This window comes from Chiloscyllium punctatum, chromosome 24 (genome assembly GCF_047496795.1).
Source record: "Chiloscyllium punctatum isolate Juve2018m chromosome 24, sChiPun1.3, whole genome shotgun sequence".
Lineage (NCBI taxonomy): Eukaryota > Metazoa > Chordata > Chondrichthyes > Orectolobiformes > Hemiscylliidae > Chiloscyllium > Chiloscyllium punctatum.
Window position 1 is genome coordinate 85,888,602 of NC_092762.1, and position 15,604 is coordinate 85,904,205.

At 45.2% G+C, this 15,604-nt stretch overlaps 1 protein-coding gene across 9 annotated transcripts in view; it reads right to left on the bottom strand.

The window, feature by feature from the left end:
• Positions 1-8,743: 8,743 nt before the first annotated feature.
• Positions 8,744-15,604, bottom strand: part of LOC140494794 (3',5'-cyclic-AMP phosphodiesterase 4C-like) — a 332,319-nt gene continuing 325,458 nt past the window's right edge. For all 9 annotated transcript variants that reach the window (XM_072594393.1, XM_072594394.1, XM_072594392.1 and 6 more), the window contains one exon: positions 8,744-14,381. In XM_072594393.1, coding sequence (XP_072450494.1) covers positions 13,725-14,381 — 657 coding nt within the window. In that variant the 3' untranslated portion in view covers positions 8,744-13,724. The remainder of the gene's footprint in view (positions 14,382-15,604) is intronic.

A 15,604-nucleotide genomic window follows, 5' to 3' on the forward strand; every position in this document is an offset into this window, starting at 1 on the left:
CCCAGGAGCATCTCGTATCTACCGTTGTTCTCCCCCAATCCCGTTAAAAAAAGCCTCTCCTTATTTTCATTTTTATATTTGCAACCTGAACCCACTTGCGTTGCATTTACGTGTTTCCCCTCCTGAGGAAAAAAAACTAGGACAAAACCTTCATTTATTTAAAAGCTTATGAATTATTCACAGTCGTCAGCGAGGGACTTGCTGAACAATATTTGGGTTTATGTTTTTATTTTTGCATTCTGTTTGCATTTTTAAAATGTCAAATCGAACGGATCTGCAATACAAAAAGCCAGAAGATCAAACCAATGGATGGAAGATGGACTTGGAAAAAAGCAGCTCTTATGAATAATTAATTATTTATCATTTAATTATTCAAGAGATTGCCTCTCTTTAACAGGATCAGACGCAGATTTATCCCGTTTTCAGCGCAATTTGGTCTCCAAATTGGATTAAAGTTGGGAACAAGTCGCCTGCAAAATGCAATAGGAAATTGTAACCACTTTCTGCACTATTCTGCATAATAAATATCGAATGGGTGCCCGAGTCTTCCTGCTGCAGCACCCCCTGCGGCTGGAGGACTGGCAGACACTGCATTTGCACCATCTCCCCCTTTACTCAGAAAGCATCCTGGTCCCCTGGTCCACTGCTCCTATGCTAACCCTTCCTCAACTCCTCCACCCATGGTGTAGTGGTACTGTCACTGGACTAATAATCTGATCGTGTTCTGGGGTTGATGGTTTGAATCCTGCCACAGCTGATGGTTCTATGTGATTGTTTTCGTAGAGGCAGAGATTATGCTTCCCTCATGTGGGACAATCTGGAAGGAGAGGTCATAGTTTTAGGCTAAGGGGTGGCAGATTCAAAACTGAGTTGAGGCAGAATTACTTCTCCCTTTGAAGAATGGCGAATCTGTGGAATTCACTCCCCCAGAGTGCGGTGGATGCAGAGACACTGAATAAACTTAAGGATTTGGATGTTTAATTAGTAATGGGTTGAAAGGTTGCAAAGGTTCCTCCATTGGGCAGGAAAGTGGCGACAAATCCAAGATGAGATCAGCCATGATTGTATTAAATGGCAGAACAGGCTCAAGTTGCTGAATCGCCTACTCGTGATCCTAGTTCTAATGTTCTTATGGTACCTACTCCTGCAATCACTGGAGGAAAAAGCCTCTGGTGGAGTTTATCACAAATGTACAGAGAAAACTCTTTGAGTTATTCTGGGGCAAAAATGCAACCTTAGTTTGCCATTGAGGTTCTGAGTTTCCCACTTGGTTGCTTCCACACAGAGATAGCAGTCTTCTCCCTTAGACTCTGTGGAGGTACCTTTATGCTGAGCCTCCTCCAAGTTGGTGCACCCTAATGATGCATTTCTTGTGTCAGGGGTGCAGCCTCAGTTAAGACATGCAGCTCCTGTTTACAGAGTGAGCTCCTGCCCTTAGATCTTCTTGCGGGAATTGTCCGTCTTCTACTTGGACCGGATCAATGTTTGGTAAAGGTCAGGTCATGCTGAGTGTTAGAATTAGAATCCCAACAACATGGAAACAAGCCCTTCAGCCCAAATCGACCCTCCAAAGAATATCATCCCAAACCCATTCCTCTACATTTACCCCTGAATAATGCACCTAACCTATACATCCCTGAACACGATGGGCAATTTAGCATGGCCAATTTGTGGGAGGAAATCGAAGCACCCAGAGGAAACCCACACAGACAATCACCCGAGGCTGGAATTGAACCCAGGCCCTGGCACTATGAGGCAGCAGTGCTAACCACTGTGCCACCCTTAAAGTGTTCTTGCTGCAGGAGTCGTGGCTGTTGCAAGGGAGCATGGTTTCTGTTGGCAGATGGAGCAGAGAGTTGAGCAGATTTGGAGTGCCTTGATTAGCAGAAGAGGGTGGTTCTGAACATAACCCGACCCATTCCGAACCTTGTGACTAAGATACTCCACCCTGAGACTTCTCAAAAAAAAAATCAGTGGAGGCTCAGCCATGTGGTGGGCTTCCAGATAAACTGACCACTGTCTGTCCAGAACTCGACACTAGTCCTGTGCACAGGATCCACCCCCAGCTCGATAGACACCTTTAGAGATTGGTGGGCACTGTGTGGGCTAGATTCTATTATCAGGCTGGCCAATATCACCTTGATTTTGTAAGTTTCTGTTCACCATTTATGAGTTTCATTAACCATTAGTTTGTTTCTTGTTACAGTGCCTACGTAGGGCCTCTTTAAGGCGAAAGTGAGGACTGCAGATGCTGGAGATCAGAGTCAAGATTAGAGTGGTGCTGGAAAAGCACAGGAGGTCAGGCAGCATCCGATGAGCAGGAAAATTGACATTTCGGGCAAAAGCCCTTCATCAGGAATGAGGCCCGAAAGGTCAATTCTCCTGCTCCTCAGATGCTGCCTGACCTGCTGTGTTTTTCCAGCACCGTTCTAATCTAGACTAGGGCCTTTTTAACCTGATCATAGCTTTGATTTTAAAAGGAAGTGTAACGCTTGCCCATTCATCTCCTCCCTCACTGTTCAAACACAGTGCAGGTGAAGCAGTGTTTCATTTGGACTTCCTTCAATCTATGCTGCTGTACTCACTACTCACAATGTGGCCTCCTCCATGCTGATGAGCCCAATCTCAGGCTGGGTTACTGCTTTGTAGAACATCTTCACTGTGTCTGTAAGAATGACCGTGACCTCCCAGTTGCTTAATATTTCAATAAACCTCTCGTGCTATCATTCCTGTGCTGGGCTTGCTGCAATATTCCAACGAAGCACAACACAAGTTTGAGGAATAAGACCTCATCTTACAGCCTCAAGGTCTCAACATTGAATTCCATGACTTCAAAAACAGACTCCATTATGTCTATTCTCCATTGTCCTTAAGTTCTCTACGCCCCCACAATCCACCTCCCCCACAAACCTGTCTCTTTTGTGTTGTTTACTTAAAAAACCTCAGAACCACAGATACTGGAGATTTCTAAAAATTTCTTGTTCATGAGATGTGAGCATCACTGGCTAGGCCAGCATTTATTGCCCATCCCTAAGTAAGAGTCAAGCACATTGCTGTCGGTCTGGAGTCACATGTAGGCCTCACTAGGTGAGGATGGCAGATTTATTCCCTAAAGGACATAGAGTCATACAGCATGGAAACAGACCCTTCGGTCCAATCAGTCAATTCCAAACATAATCCCAAACTAACCTAATCCCACCTGCCAGCTACTGGCCCATAACCCTCCAAACCTTTCCTATTCATGTACTTATCCAAATGTCTTTTAAACATTGTAACTGTACCCACATCCACCACTTCCTCAGGAAGTTCATTCTACACGTGAACCACCCTCTGTGTAAAAAGAAATTGCCACGTCTTTTTTAAATCTCTCTCCTCTCACCTTAAAATTGTGCCCCCTATTCTTGAAATCCCCCATCCTAGGGAAAAGACAACGACCATTAACTCTATCTATACTCCTCAATATTTGTAAACTTCTATAAGGTCAAGCTTCTACATTCTAGTGAAAAAAGTCCCAGCCCTCCCACCCCTTCTTTATAACTCAAACCTCCCATACCCGGCAACATTCTGGGAAATCACTTCGGAACCCTCTCCAGTTTAATAAAATCCTTCCTATAACTGGGAGACCAGCGCTGGACACAGTATTCCAGCAGAGGCCTCACCAATGTCCTGTGCAACGTCAACAATGACGACCCAAACTTCTACACTCAAAGGACTGAGCAATGAAGGCAAGTGTGCTAAATGCCTTTTACATTTGTGAATCGAATGGATTTTTTCTGACAATCAACAATGGTTCTGTAATTATCATTATTGAATGGGCATTCTTGACTCAGAGAGACTGCAACCCAGAATCAGGGAAGTGTTATGTTGTAGAAAGAGATTATTCAGCCCATCGTGCCTGCACTATCTTGTTAACTGAGCATCATCACCGAGAACCATGACACGGCCTGATGGTTCCCGCCTCAGACAACTGTCTGTGTGGAGTTTGCACATTCTCCCTGTGTCTGCGTGGGTTTCCTCCGGGTGATCCAGTTTCCTCCCACAGTCCAAAAAGTGCAGATCAGGTGACTTGGCCATGCTGCATTGCCCATAATGTTAGGTGCACTCATCAGGGGTAAATACAGGCGAGGGGAATGGGTTTGGGTGGGATACTCTTCAAAGGGTCGGTGTGGACTTGTTGAGCCGAAGGGCCTGTTTCCATACTGTAGGTAATCTAATCTAATCTAAATAGTCTCCTGTTTGTTCCCTAGCCATTCCACACTATTTTATTCCAAATAAATATTAGATTAGATTACATTACAGTGTGAAAACAGGCCCTTCGGCCCAACAAGTCCACAACGACCCGCCAAAGCACAACCCACCCATACCCCTACATTTACCCCTTACCTAACACTAGGGGCAATTTAGCATGGCCAAATCACCTTACCTGCACATCTTTGGACTGTGGGAGGAAACTGGAGCACCCGGAGGAAACCCACGCTGACACGGGGAGAATGTGCAAACTCCACACAGTCAGTCGCCTGAGGCGGGAATTGAACCCGGGTCTCTGGCGCTGTGAGGCAGCAGTGCTAACCACTGTGCCATTGTGCTGCCCCAATTGTTTTAAAAACATCACTTGAACCTGACTCCAGGTAGCTGAGAATGTAATAGGTGGATAAAGGTGGGGGTAAAGGTCGGAGAGGAAGGTGGAGTGGATTGGTGCCACCCTCCAAGCCGCACCCCCTCCCATTCATCTCTCCACTCCCAAGACACCCAGTATCATTCCTGATGAAGGGCTTTTGCCAGAAAAGTTGATTCTCCTGCTCTTGGGATACTGCCTGACCTTGTGCTTTTTCCAGCACCACACTCTCGGCTCTAATCTCAGCATCTGCACTCCTCACTTTCGTCTAATGGGAGCTCAGAAGCAGATCAGTCTATCCTGGATTGACCAACAGGAAAAGACACAGTAGATAAACTATTTCCACTGGTTGGAGATTCTAGAACTAGGAGGCACAGTCTGAGAATTAGGCCGGAGCGTTCAGGAGAGATGTCAGGAAGCACATACAAAGGGTGGTAGATATTTGGAACGTTCATTCACCAATGGCAGTGGATGCTGGATCAGCTATTAATTTTAAATGTGAGATAGTACTTTGTTTAACAAAAATGTATCTAAGATATATGGGTCAAAGGCAGGTTTATGGAGTTAGGCCACATATCAGTCATGATCACATTGAATGGTGGGACAGGCCCAAGGGGCTGAATGGCCTACTCTTGTTCCTATGTTCTGACTTAAGGCTCAATCACTGCAAGTAGGAGATCTTTAGTAGCTCTGGGTTTGGTTGGTGGCTGCCTTTAAAGCTGTAAGTCAAGTTTTGTCATGGGATGCACTCCCTGGAGATGTGGGGGAGGCAGGTTCAAATGAGGCTTTCAAGACAATCACTGGATATTTATTTGGATAGAAATAGTGTGGAAGGGTTAGGGAACAAATGGTTCTCGGTGATGATGCTCAGTTAACAAGATGGTGCAGGCACGATGGGCTGAATGATCTCCTTCTACACCATAACACTTCCCTGATTCTGGGTTGCAGTCTCTTTGAGTCAAAAATGTCCAGAACCCACTCCATAAATTTGAGCACAGAAGCCTAGGCCATTGTGATGCTGTTGGAGTGCCATATTGTTGTAGCTGCCCCCTTTTCGATGGCACATGAAACCATATCTTCTATCTCAAGTGATATTGCACTATTTTGAAGATGAGTGGGATTGTAGGGCAAGGAAACCAGTGTAGGGTCATGGAGAGATTTCAGAACTGAGATGAGAATTTTAACATTAGCTCCTGTTTCAGAAATGCCTCAAAGTAGGTCAGTGAACACATGGGAAAAAAACTGCAGAGAAATTTACAGCACAGTGCAAAGATTCAGAACACGAGCCAAGGACAATCAAAATATTATTGAAAACTTTATATGAAGCTGTTTGTGCATATGTTACATCGACAACAACATACAGGTATAGATACGAGTCGTACTCTAAATCAGAGCTTAACAGGGACCCTGCACCTCTTCCCTTGAAAAGATGCCACTGTACAGATCGGAATAAATAGTCAACTTACTTACAACAATCATACACTTTGAAAACAGCTGAGGAGAAAGAAATGGTCAAAATTGAGTGATGAAAACAATTCTGTTTCGCAGTCATTAATGTTTTCACACAACAGAGTGTCTGAGACCATTAACCGCAGTCACATGGCCATAATTCCTTTCGTTTGTTGAAGAACTTTATGTGAAAAGCCATTGTCTTCTGTTAGTAATAACTGTTCTTTAATGAATGGGAACAGAAGTTTCCTTTTGTATGTACATGTATATCTGGTTCACTCGGGTTGAAAGGTCAGTCAATGACAAAATGGCACATGGTTAGAGAACAAGGACAGGAAGGAGACACTGGCAATTTATGGGGCAGTTGTGTCTCACTGTTGTCCAGTGGCCCACTTTGCCCCATCCTGATTGGCACAGCATTGAGGTTTGGTGCTTTATTTCAGATAACGATGAGGTCTTGGGTTGGCACACTACAGCACCTACTTCATTTAGGTATCAGGTACAATCTTCACCCCAATGGCACAGAAACAAAATTCAAACTTGTGAAGTGAGGGTGGGAAAAGTGTGTGGAATTAATGTAAGATCATATAACTTAAAGCTATTGTATGCGACTCTCACAACTGGAATATGCCACAAGTTCCTCATGACAAGACAGATGATCCATGTGTCTTAAAAATGTTATAACAGGGAACGTCTATTGAATTTCCTCCAGGGTCACTGATTTTCTGGATAAACCAAATTCTCTCCTGTTCACTCAGGCTGACTCAGAAAGTGCGATAGCACATTACATGTGACAGTGGCAGGAACTACAAGCCAAGTGTAAAATATACCAGAGATAAGCAGGCAAATTGTCACTCTGAATATGATGTAACACAGAGTTAACATATGGTGCTAACCAATGGTGACTACTGAACCACAGAGTCTTCCAAAGGTACGTGGTCCCATCAAGAGCCGGATTATTTTCGATGTGAACTTCAAGGTGAATAGTCCAGTGAGTATTAAGCCTCATCTTATTCCCTGAGCAGAAAGGGTTAATTTCAGAAACAAATACAGAAATTGCTGGAAAGGCTCAGCAGATCTGGCAGCATCCCTGCAGAGAAATCAGAGTTAACGTTTTGTGTTGAATGACCCTTCCAACTGATTTCTCTCCACAGATGCTGCTAGACCTGCTGAGCCTTTCCAGCAATTTCTGCTTTTGTTTCTGATTTACAGCATCCGCAGTTCTTACGGTTTTTAAGGGTTAATTTCACTCTGGTGCTGATGAGGACGAAGGAACTTTCTTGGAACCTCTACAGGGTTTACAGTCAAATGCGTTCACATAGAAACAAAGCCAGGGTGGCTGGATTCTGGAGCTGCCCAACGTGGGGGCACCACTGTGTACAGAAGGGGAGATCAGCCCAGGGTACCCCGGAAAGCAGGTATTGCTTCTCACAGTAGTTTCGCCTAAGAGTCAGCCCAACTGAGCCATCCATGTGAGGGTTCAGACTGCCCACTGCTCATATACATTAAAACACTGGGTCTCTTGATCCAAACGCAAGACAATTGAACTCAAGAGGAATATCCTAATCATTCAGCTACTCTTTTACTTAAGGAGAAAGTGAGGACTGCGGTTGTTGGAGATCACAACAGTGGTCTAGATTAGGTTACTTACAGTGTGGAAACAGGCCCTTCGGCCCAACAAGTCCACACCGCCCCGCCGAAACGTAACCCACCCATACCCCTACATCTACATCTAGATCTACCCCTTACCTAACACTATGGGCAATTTAGCATGGCCAATTCACCTGACCTGCACATCTTTGGACTGTGGGAGGAAACCGGAGCACCCGGAGGAAACCCACGCAGACACGGGGAGAATGTGCAAACTCCACACAGTCAGTCGCCTGAGGCGGGAAGAGTGTGGTGCTGGAAAAGCACAGTCGGTCAGGCAGCGTCCGAGGAGCAGGAGAATCAATGTTTCGGGCATAAGCCTTTTGTCAGGAAAAAGCCCTTCCTGATGAAGGCCTTATGCCCGAAATGTCGATTCTCCTGCTTTTTTACTTACTTATGACTTGACACAGGTCCAAGTTATTTTCTTTTCCCAAGCTGACGTTAAAGGCAGGGAATTTTTCCAATTTCCACCACAACATCTGCTACCCAAAGGGATAATTAGAAGGTTGCAATGACAGACAGATGTCACGTTTATGAAAATGCCAAAATGGGGTAGATGTTTAATTATCTTCTCAGATGGTCCAATTAAGCTCCAAAAATGATCAGTGACACAGGGTCAGAGCACCCGCCCACTGTGAGCTCGGGATTAAATCAGTTCTCCTTGCTGAACAACCTTCAAAAATCCTTGACCGTTGCTGGATCAGAATGGTAGGTTCCTTTGCTGCTGGTAATTGCGGCAACTCAGGAACAGGGTCTGGCATCGTGAGGCGTTAAGCGATAGGCATTCAATGCCAGCTGTGCCATTGATGCTCTAACAATGAACCATTTTTGTAAAACAATCTTCACACTTTTGCTGATATTATTGACCTCTGACCTTCCTGTATGTTTTAAACCCTGATACCAACATCTCCGTCTGTTAGAAACTGAAGTCAAAACGTGTGGTGCTGGTAAAGCACAGCTGGTCAGGCAGCATCTGAGGAGCAGGAGAGTCGACATTTTGGACATAAGGACATTCCTAATGAAGGGCTTATGCTTAAAATGTCGACTCTTCTGCTCCTCGGATGCCGCCTGACCTGCTGTGCTTTTCCAGCACCACACTTTGACTGATCTCTAAAATCTGCAGCCACTCACTTCCTCCCCCCACCCCCCCAATAGAGACTGAAGCCACAGTGGGGAGTCTAGTTGTTCTGACATAGTCTGCTCGAGTCGACTGCATTCTGAAAACAACAACTCCTCAATACCATCTCACCTGCCCAACCCAAAGGAGTCTTTTGATTCTGTTGGATGTTACAATCAAGCCCAATTCTCCCTCCCTTACGATCAGCATTAAATAGATTGTGGAGCAGACTTCCAGTTTGTGGGCCAGCCCCCCCAAACAGTACATTGCAATGCCCCTTTAAAACTAGGGATAGGTTAGTGCTTTAAAGCCCACACTTGTAATTTCAATGCTGCCCCTCCAACATCAGGACCCCTCACTGTGACTCCCTCCAGAATGCTGGCCAATTCTAGCCCTGCTCTCATCCATATCAGGTGCAATCAGTGTGTTAAAGCTTGGGCTTGTCCAGGGCAGGCCTTCTTAAAGAACTGGAGACACACAAACCAAGATGGGAGGGGGAATAACACAACAATTCCCCTTTCCTGAACAGGATTTTCCAATCAGGAAGATGGTTTGGAACATGCTGAAGACACGTCACAGGTTGAAAGTTAAGAAGAGGATAACGACAGCATGTAATTAGCCAATTGGAGTATGTGGGAACTGTGTGTATTCTGCAGAACGGAAGAACTCCCACCAATCACTGACCTTCCTCACAGTCTCACATCTCCAGATCCTATCCCTGACCTAAACCCTGCTTCGACCTTTCCTTCCTGCCCACCAAATCTCTCTCCCAAAGTTGGTGAAAATTCTGCAGATTGACAGAATATCACAGAATGCAGATTCTCGGTGTTACACCCAGGGGTGCAGACTGGTTGAGGGCATAGTGTCATGGAACATGGGGGAAATGTTCACAACCAGATTCATGGACAAGAGTGGAATGGCTGCATAAAACTGAACCATGCGTAGATGAAATGGGAATGCCAGATGAAGATTGAAGTGTAGTAGGGCTTTATGGGGGAAAGCACTCACATTGCTCACAGTTCAGAAACTGACCTTTGGTTTCAAGAAAATGGAAGCATCTTAAAAAGCAGCTGCATTAGGCATCAAAGGTTGAATTTGGGACTGAGGGATTGGGGAACTGGATCATTCATTTATCTATATACAGTACATGGTGTAGAATTCCTTTGGTTGAAGATAAATGTTTCCAAGACCCTGCCATTCTTAGTGCTAACCTTTGTTTCCATCTGCAATGTACCTTGAGTCTGAGTCAACATTCGATCATTACAATTAGCCCTGGATTCACTCTTTGGTCAACTTAAAACATTGTTTTCTTAAGGATAGAAGTAAATTTAAGGCAGAAATTAAATTTCTTTCAATCTTCAATGTGCACAGTTCTGGCCTTTCTACAGTTATTTGAATCAACCTCTTCAGACATATTTTGGCAGACTTTCAGTGATGCAGGATTTGAAAAAGGACCTTCTGACCCAGAGGTAGGGATAGTACCACTGCACCACAAGATCCTATCTTTCTGCAGACTTTGATTAGACCATGCTTCAAGCTTTGGTCTCCCCATTACAAAAATGACACAGACCCAGTGACAAAGATGGAAAAGCTACTGGACTAATTTGAAAAAGAGACTGAAGTGAAGGTTTGAACAGACTCTTTTCCCTAAAAAGATGGCTAGGAAGTGTCTTGATAAGAGGTTATTAAAATTATTCAAGGGTTTGATAGTGCAATTATTTGGATGTTCTCACTTAGAGGATTAAGGGCCATAAATAAAACATGACCAGAAAGTGGAGAGACTCAGTAGGTCTGACAGCATCTGTGGAGAGAGGAACAGAGTTAAATGTCTCAAATCTGATAGGAATTTTCTTCAGAACTGCTTTGAAGAAGAGTCAATGGACTCTTCATTCTGTTTCTCTCTTCACAGATTTTCTCCAACACTATTCTTTTTTTCAGGCCTCCAGCATATACAGCATTTTGCTTTGATTTGAGGGCATACCTTAATGATAGTCACTAAAGAACTAGGGGTTGGGGAGAACGTGGAACAAAGCTCCGACAGGGAATTGTTGAGGAAAATTGTATGAATAGATTTCTAGATAAACACATGAAGGAGAGTTAGGAGGTGCTGATGTTGGGAGGTGGATATTAATTATATTTTAATTAAATTATTTGTATTTGGGTAAGGGATTTACCTTGAGATTCACTTCTGCTTTTATGTGTGGGCAGACAGAAGATGAGTTAAGAACGTGCACGTGAGCCTTTGTAACTAATGTACTGATGAGATTCCAGTTCCGTACTTCCCCGGAATACAACAATAAAGTACGGCAAGAGGTAGTTGTGGATTACCAACACAACTCTAGAGTGGTGAGGCTGAGTGACTGGTTTCTGTGCTGTGGGTGCTGTGTAAGGCTGAACATCCAAAACAAGGGGCTGGCACAATTGCAGATAAATTCATTCTCACCTCAGTTTATCCAATGAGTGTGCCTGTCCTTTCATTTGTAATCTGCTGTCGCAATATCTTCACTTTTGAATATTTAAGCATCACCCTTTGAACATCCCTCACCCTCATTCAAACACTGGACTCTGAGGGAGTATGACATTCTTAAAGTACAAGGAGGAAAATACCAGCCTTTCTCTGTAGCCCGGTGAGGAAACACGCTCTGAATTTAGCTCAAGGTTGAGCTACAGTTGGGGATTCTGTCCTCAGCCCAGATCACCTTCATAAGTGGTGCAATGGGCTGTCACGCAGTACTGTAATGGCATCCCCATCATCCTCCCCAACCCCTCCCCTTCTCAATAGAGGGGGGATTTCTCTCTAAAAAACTTTCACATTGAGGTGGGGGGGTTGGGGTGGGGGGGGAGAAGGGGTCTTTCAATAACAGGTCTCTCCCACTTCCTGGAGAGGTCAGGGTTCAAGGTGGTTGGGGACTGGAATCCTGGGGCAGGATGCTGGGTGGGAGAGGCATGGAGTAGGGGTTGGGGTCTGGGTTTGGGAGTCATGGGGCTGAGAGATGCATGGGGGGGGGTAATGGGGTGGGGAATTTGGGGGGTTTAGGGGAAGGATTGGGGTGTCATGAGGCTCAGGGATGGTATGGGGGGAGTCGTGGGTTGGGGTGTGAGGGTGTGGAATGGAGATGGAGGTCATGGAGAAGACGAGAGTGGGTGTCAGAAGGCCCTCTTACCCAAGGCCAGGCCTTCAATCCAGCAGCAAGTGCTTTGGGACAGGCTTGTCACAGTCCGTCAGGTTCTACTCTCCGTTGTGCACATTGTAACCCCCTCCTGATAATGCTTGCTCAGGATTTAAGTTGAATGCAGTGGGATGTGGCAGTAAGTGAGCACTGGGTGCTCCCAGTCATTTCCACTGTCCACAACATGTCACTGGGAAGGGCATGAAACTGCCCCTTGGGTCTATAACAATGAGGATTTGTTTGTTGTTTGGTAAATATTCACCCCTTCAGTTGAGCAATCAAAACTCAGCATTACTTTTTAACTCAGAAACTAGGGGAATCCATGTTTGGTGGCACAGAGAATTAATGCAAAGTTTCCAATGATTTCACGGGGCCGAAGGAGTCAGGCTGAAGAGAAAACTGTAACTGCACAATAACCAGTGTGTAATGTTTCCATCACAGCCCTACTCACACCCTCCCACTACCAACATCCTCAGTCACTCTCACACAGCCTCACGCACAGACTCCATTATTCACATCACACACACAGACACAGACACTTGGATAGGTAAACACAGTAGGCATAGGGAAATCAATACAGATACCAACAGTATGAAACACAGCAAATCAGTCTACTTGGCTGTATTTCACATTGTTGGTATCTTTATATAGGAACACAGAAACACACAAAATGATACTGGGACGTGTGTAAACACACACAGATAGAGACACAGAAACAGAAATGGGGGGTGAGGAAACAGGACAAAAACACACACACACACATACATACAGAGATAGCGACACACATACAGACATACACAGATAGTTACACACATGAACAGAGATAGATACGCACACACACAGCTAGATAGGTACACACACACACATTTACAGACTGATAGAGACACACACTCACCCACGCACACATATTAAGGGCAGTGGTCAACATGATCCAATCCAAGACTCACATAATCACAAGTCAAATTGTGTAAAAAAATTGCTAAAAATATTCATTTAAGAAAAATACAGATCACTTTTTAAATAAAAAAGGATCAACGAACCCTCCTTTTAAATGTTTTGTTTGTTCAAATAAAAGTCCTGTCATGCTGCTGACAGTTTCCAATTCAATTAAAAAGGCATCGATTTCTTGTGTCCTCCAGTCTATTCCAGTGCAGTGCTGGACTCTGCCACGATCCAACTGATTCAATCTTCCCAGTTCGAGGGACAGTTCTCAGCACGGCCAGTGACCATTGTCCTCTACCTTTGCCACATGCACCCTCTTCCCCGGCTACATTTGAAACCTTTTCTCCTTCACAGTTTTTTTTTAATTTTTGCTGAAGGTATTTTGTTTTTAAAAAAAGAAAAAAGGAAAAATAAAATCTTGCTCTTTAAGATGGTTTTTTCCTTCCTGACTCCATCTGATTTCTTTACTCCTCCCTCAGATTTCGTTTGGATACACTTCTTGCCAGCGACCTCCTATTTTCAAAAACATATTCCCCCTGCCCCCCAGAGAAGGTGGGGGGAGAATCACGGCACTGTTCGTTTTGGATTTTTTTTTTGTTTCCTTTTGGTTGGTCATTGTTGTGGCTGGCACTGGCCAAAATGTCTCTCTCCTGTTGCCTTCCTCACCAGCTCACAGCGAAGATCTCAGCTGCTTGACTCGTAAAGCAACAGCTGGTTTGTGTGTGCTTTGATACCAGAAAAAGAATGAATTTACTAAATAATGTACAACGTCTCTGTCTTGTTAGGTGCCCAGTGGAAGATCTGAAATGCTTCCTTCTACTTCCACCAGGCTCTGTTTACTGCTGTCTGCTGACCCTTCCACCAGATTCTGTTTGCTGCTTTGTGCTGACCCTTCCGCTGTGTTGTCTGGCATTTGGCTAGCTCCTCCCTTTGGAGGCTGGACCTTGAACAGGAAGGGGCGATAGTTAGGGGGAGGCTGATACCTGCCCTCCGGAGTACTGCTCCCCGAATCCCTGGAACTGCCCTCTTCAGCAGACGAGTTGCCCACCTCGCTGTCGTAGAGGGGGGCTCGGGTCATGTAGCTGCCCACGCCTGGTTGTCTGGAGTAAGGGGCTCGGCCAACTTCGATGGTCTCTGAGGATTCCGAGAAGTCGGTGTCCGGAGTCTCCGGGCTGCTGCAGCTGTGCATTTCCTCAAAGGAGCTGGCGTTAGTGCTCACTGCCTCCTTGTGCCTTGTGATGTCCAGCAGGAGACTATCCGCCACTTTGCGGCTGTCTCCCAGCTCCATGGAGCTGGATGAAGGTGGGCTGTGAGGGATCATGCTGTCAAACCAATCACGGTTGTCTTCCAGGTTGTCCAGTATCTCTTTGGCATCTGGATAAACCAGGTCGGCCCACGTCTCCCACAGAGGGTGCACAATGAAATCGATAAATCCAACCTAAGCGGAGAAAACAAAAGCCAAAAGCCAATCAGGGAACTGTCGTGATTGGGAGGAGGGAGATCTTAAAGAGCATGAGATCTTTGGTTGGGGCTGTTAAACTGGGCCAATCAGGGACCCCTAGCTGATAGAGATAAACTGGGAACTAACTGAATAAAGATTCGTGCACCTTGTGTCTTTCACTGTGTCTCACACCTGCACACACACACACAACATGGGTGCTGGGGAAAAAGAATAAGCACTACCGCAGTTAAACTGTCGTGTGGGGGTAATAAAAATAATCTTAAAAAAATAAACAGGAATGTATCCTGTTCACCCTGAGAGCTGGCTCTGAGTGAGCTGGACCAGTGTCAAGGACTCTCCCTCGTTTGTGTCAGAGGAGGGGACTGATTCTGAGCTAGCTGGCCCACAGCCAACAACAAAAACTGGGGCTTGCATTGCCCTTTGATGTGAAGGGCACTGCTTGTCACTGGCCACTTGGGTGTTTCCTGTCTTCATGGTGTTGGAATATAAATAAAGATTTATACACTAGTTTTTCACTATGTCCGGCACCTACACACACACAACATGGGTGCTGGGGGGGGAAAGAAAAATAAACAGGGGGCTTCAGTATCTCCTCAGTTCAGGGGCTGACTCGGAGCTAGCTGGCCCCACAGCCAGTGTACTGTGTAAATAAAAGGTGACCTGCTGATGGGATACCAGCCCCGTGCAGTTATTTCAGGAACCTTGTTACATTTTACACCATTTCTCATCCGGCTCAGTGGAACACGATATCAAACTTATCTATCCATCAGACGGTAACATAGGAATATCAAAATTAGGAGCAGGAATCAGCCATTCGGCCCTTCGAGCCTGCTCCACCATTAAATCTGACCATGATTGATCATCTAACTCAGTCCCGTTTCTGCTTTCTGCCCATATCTTTTGATTCCTTTAGAATAGGTAGGCGGGTATTGACTGGATGTGATGGCCCAAGGTCTATACTGTAGACCTCTATGACGCTGTAACTATATCTAACTACTTCGCGAAAATGTTCGACAGTTTGGCCTCAATCACCTTCTAAGGCAGAGGATTCCACAGACTTCTCCTGACCTAACCTCTCCTCAAACTCTTCACTCATCACAATACCTTTGCACTGCGTGAATATCAGCAGTAAGGTCAACTCTCATTCCCATCTCTAGTTGCCTTCGAGAAGCTGATCCTGAGTCACCTGCTTGAAAACA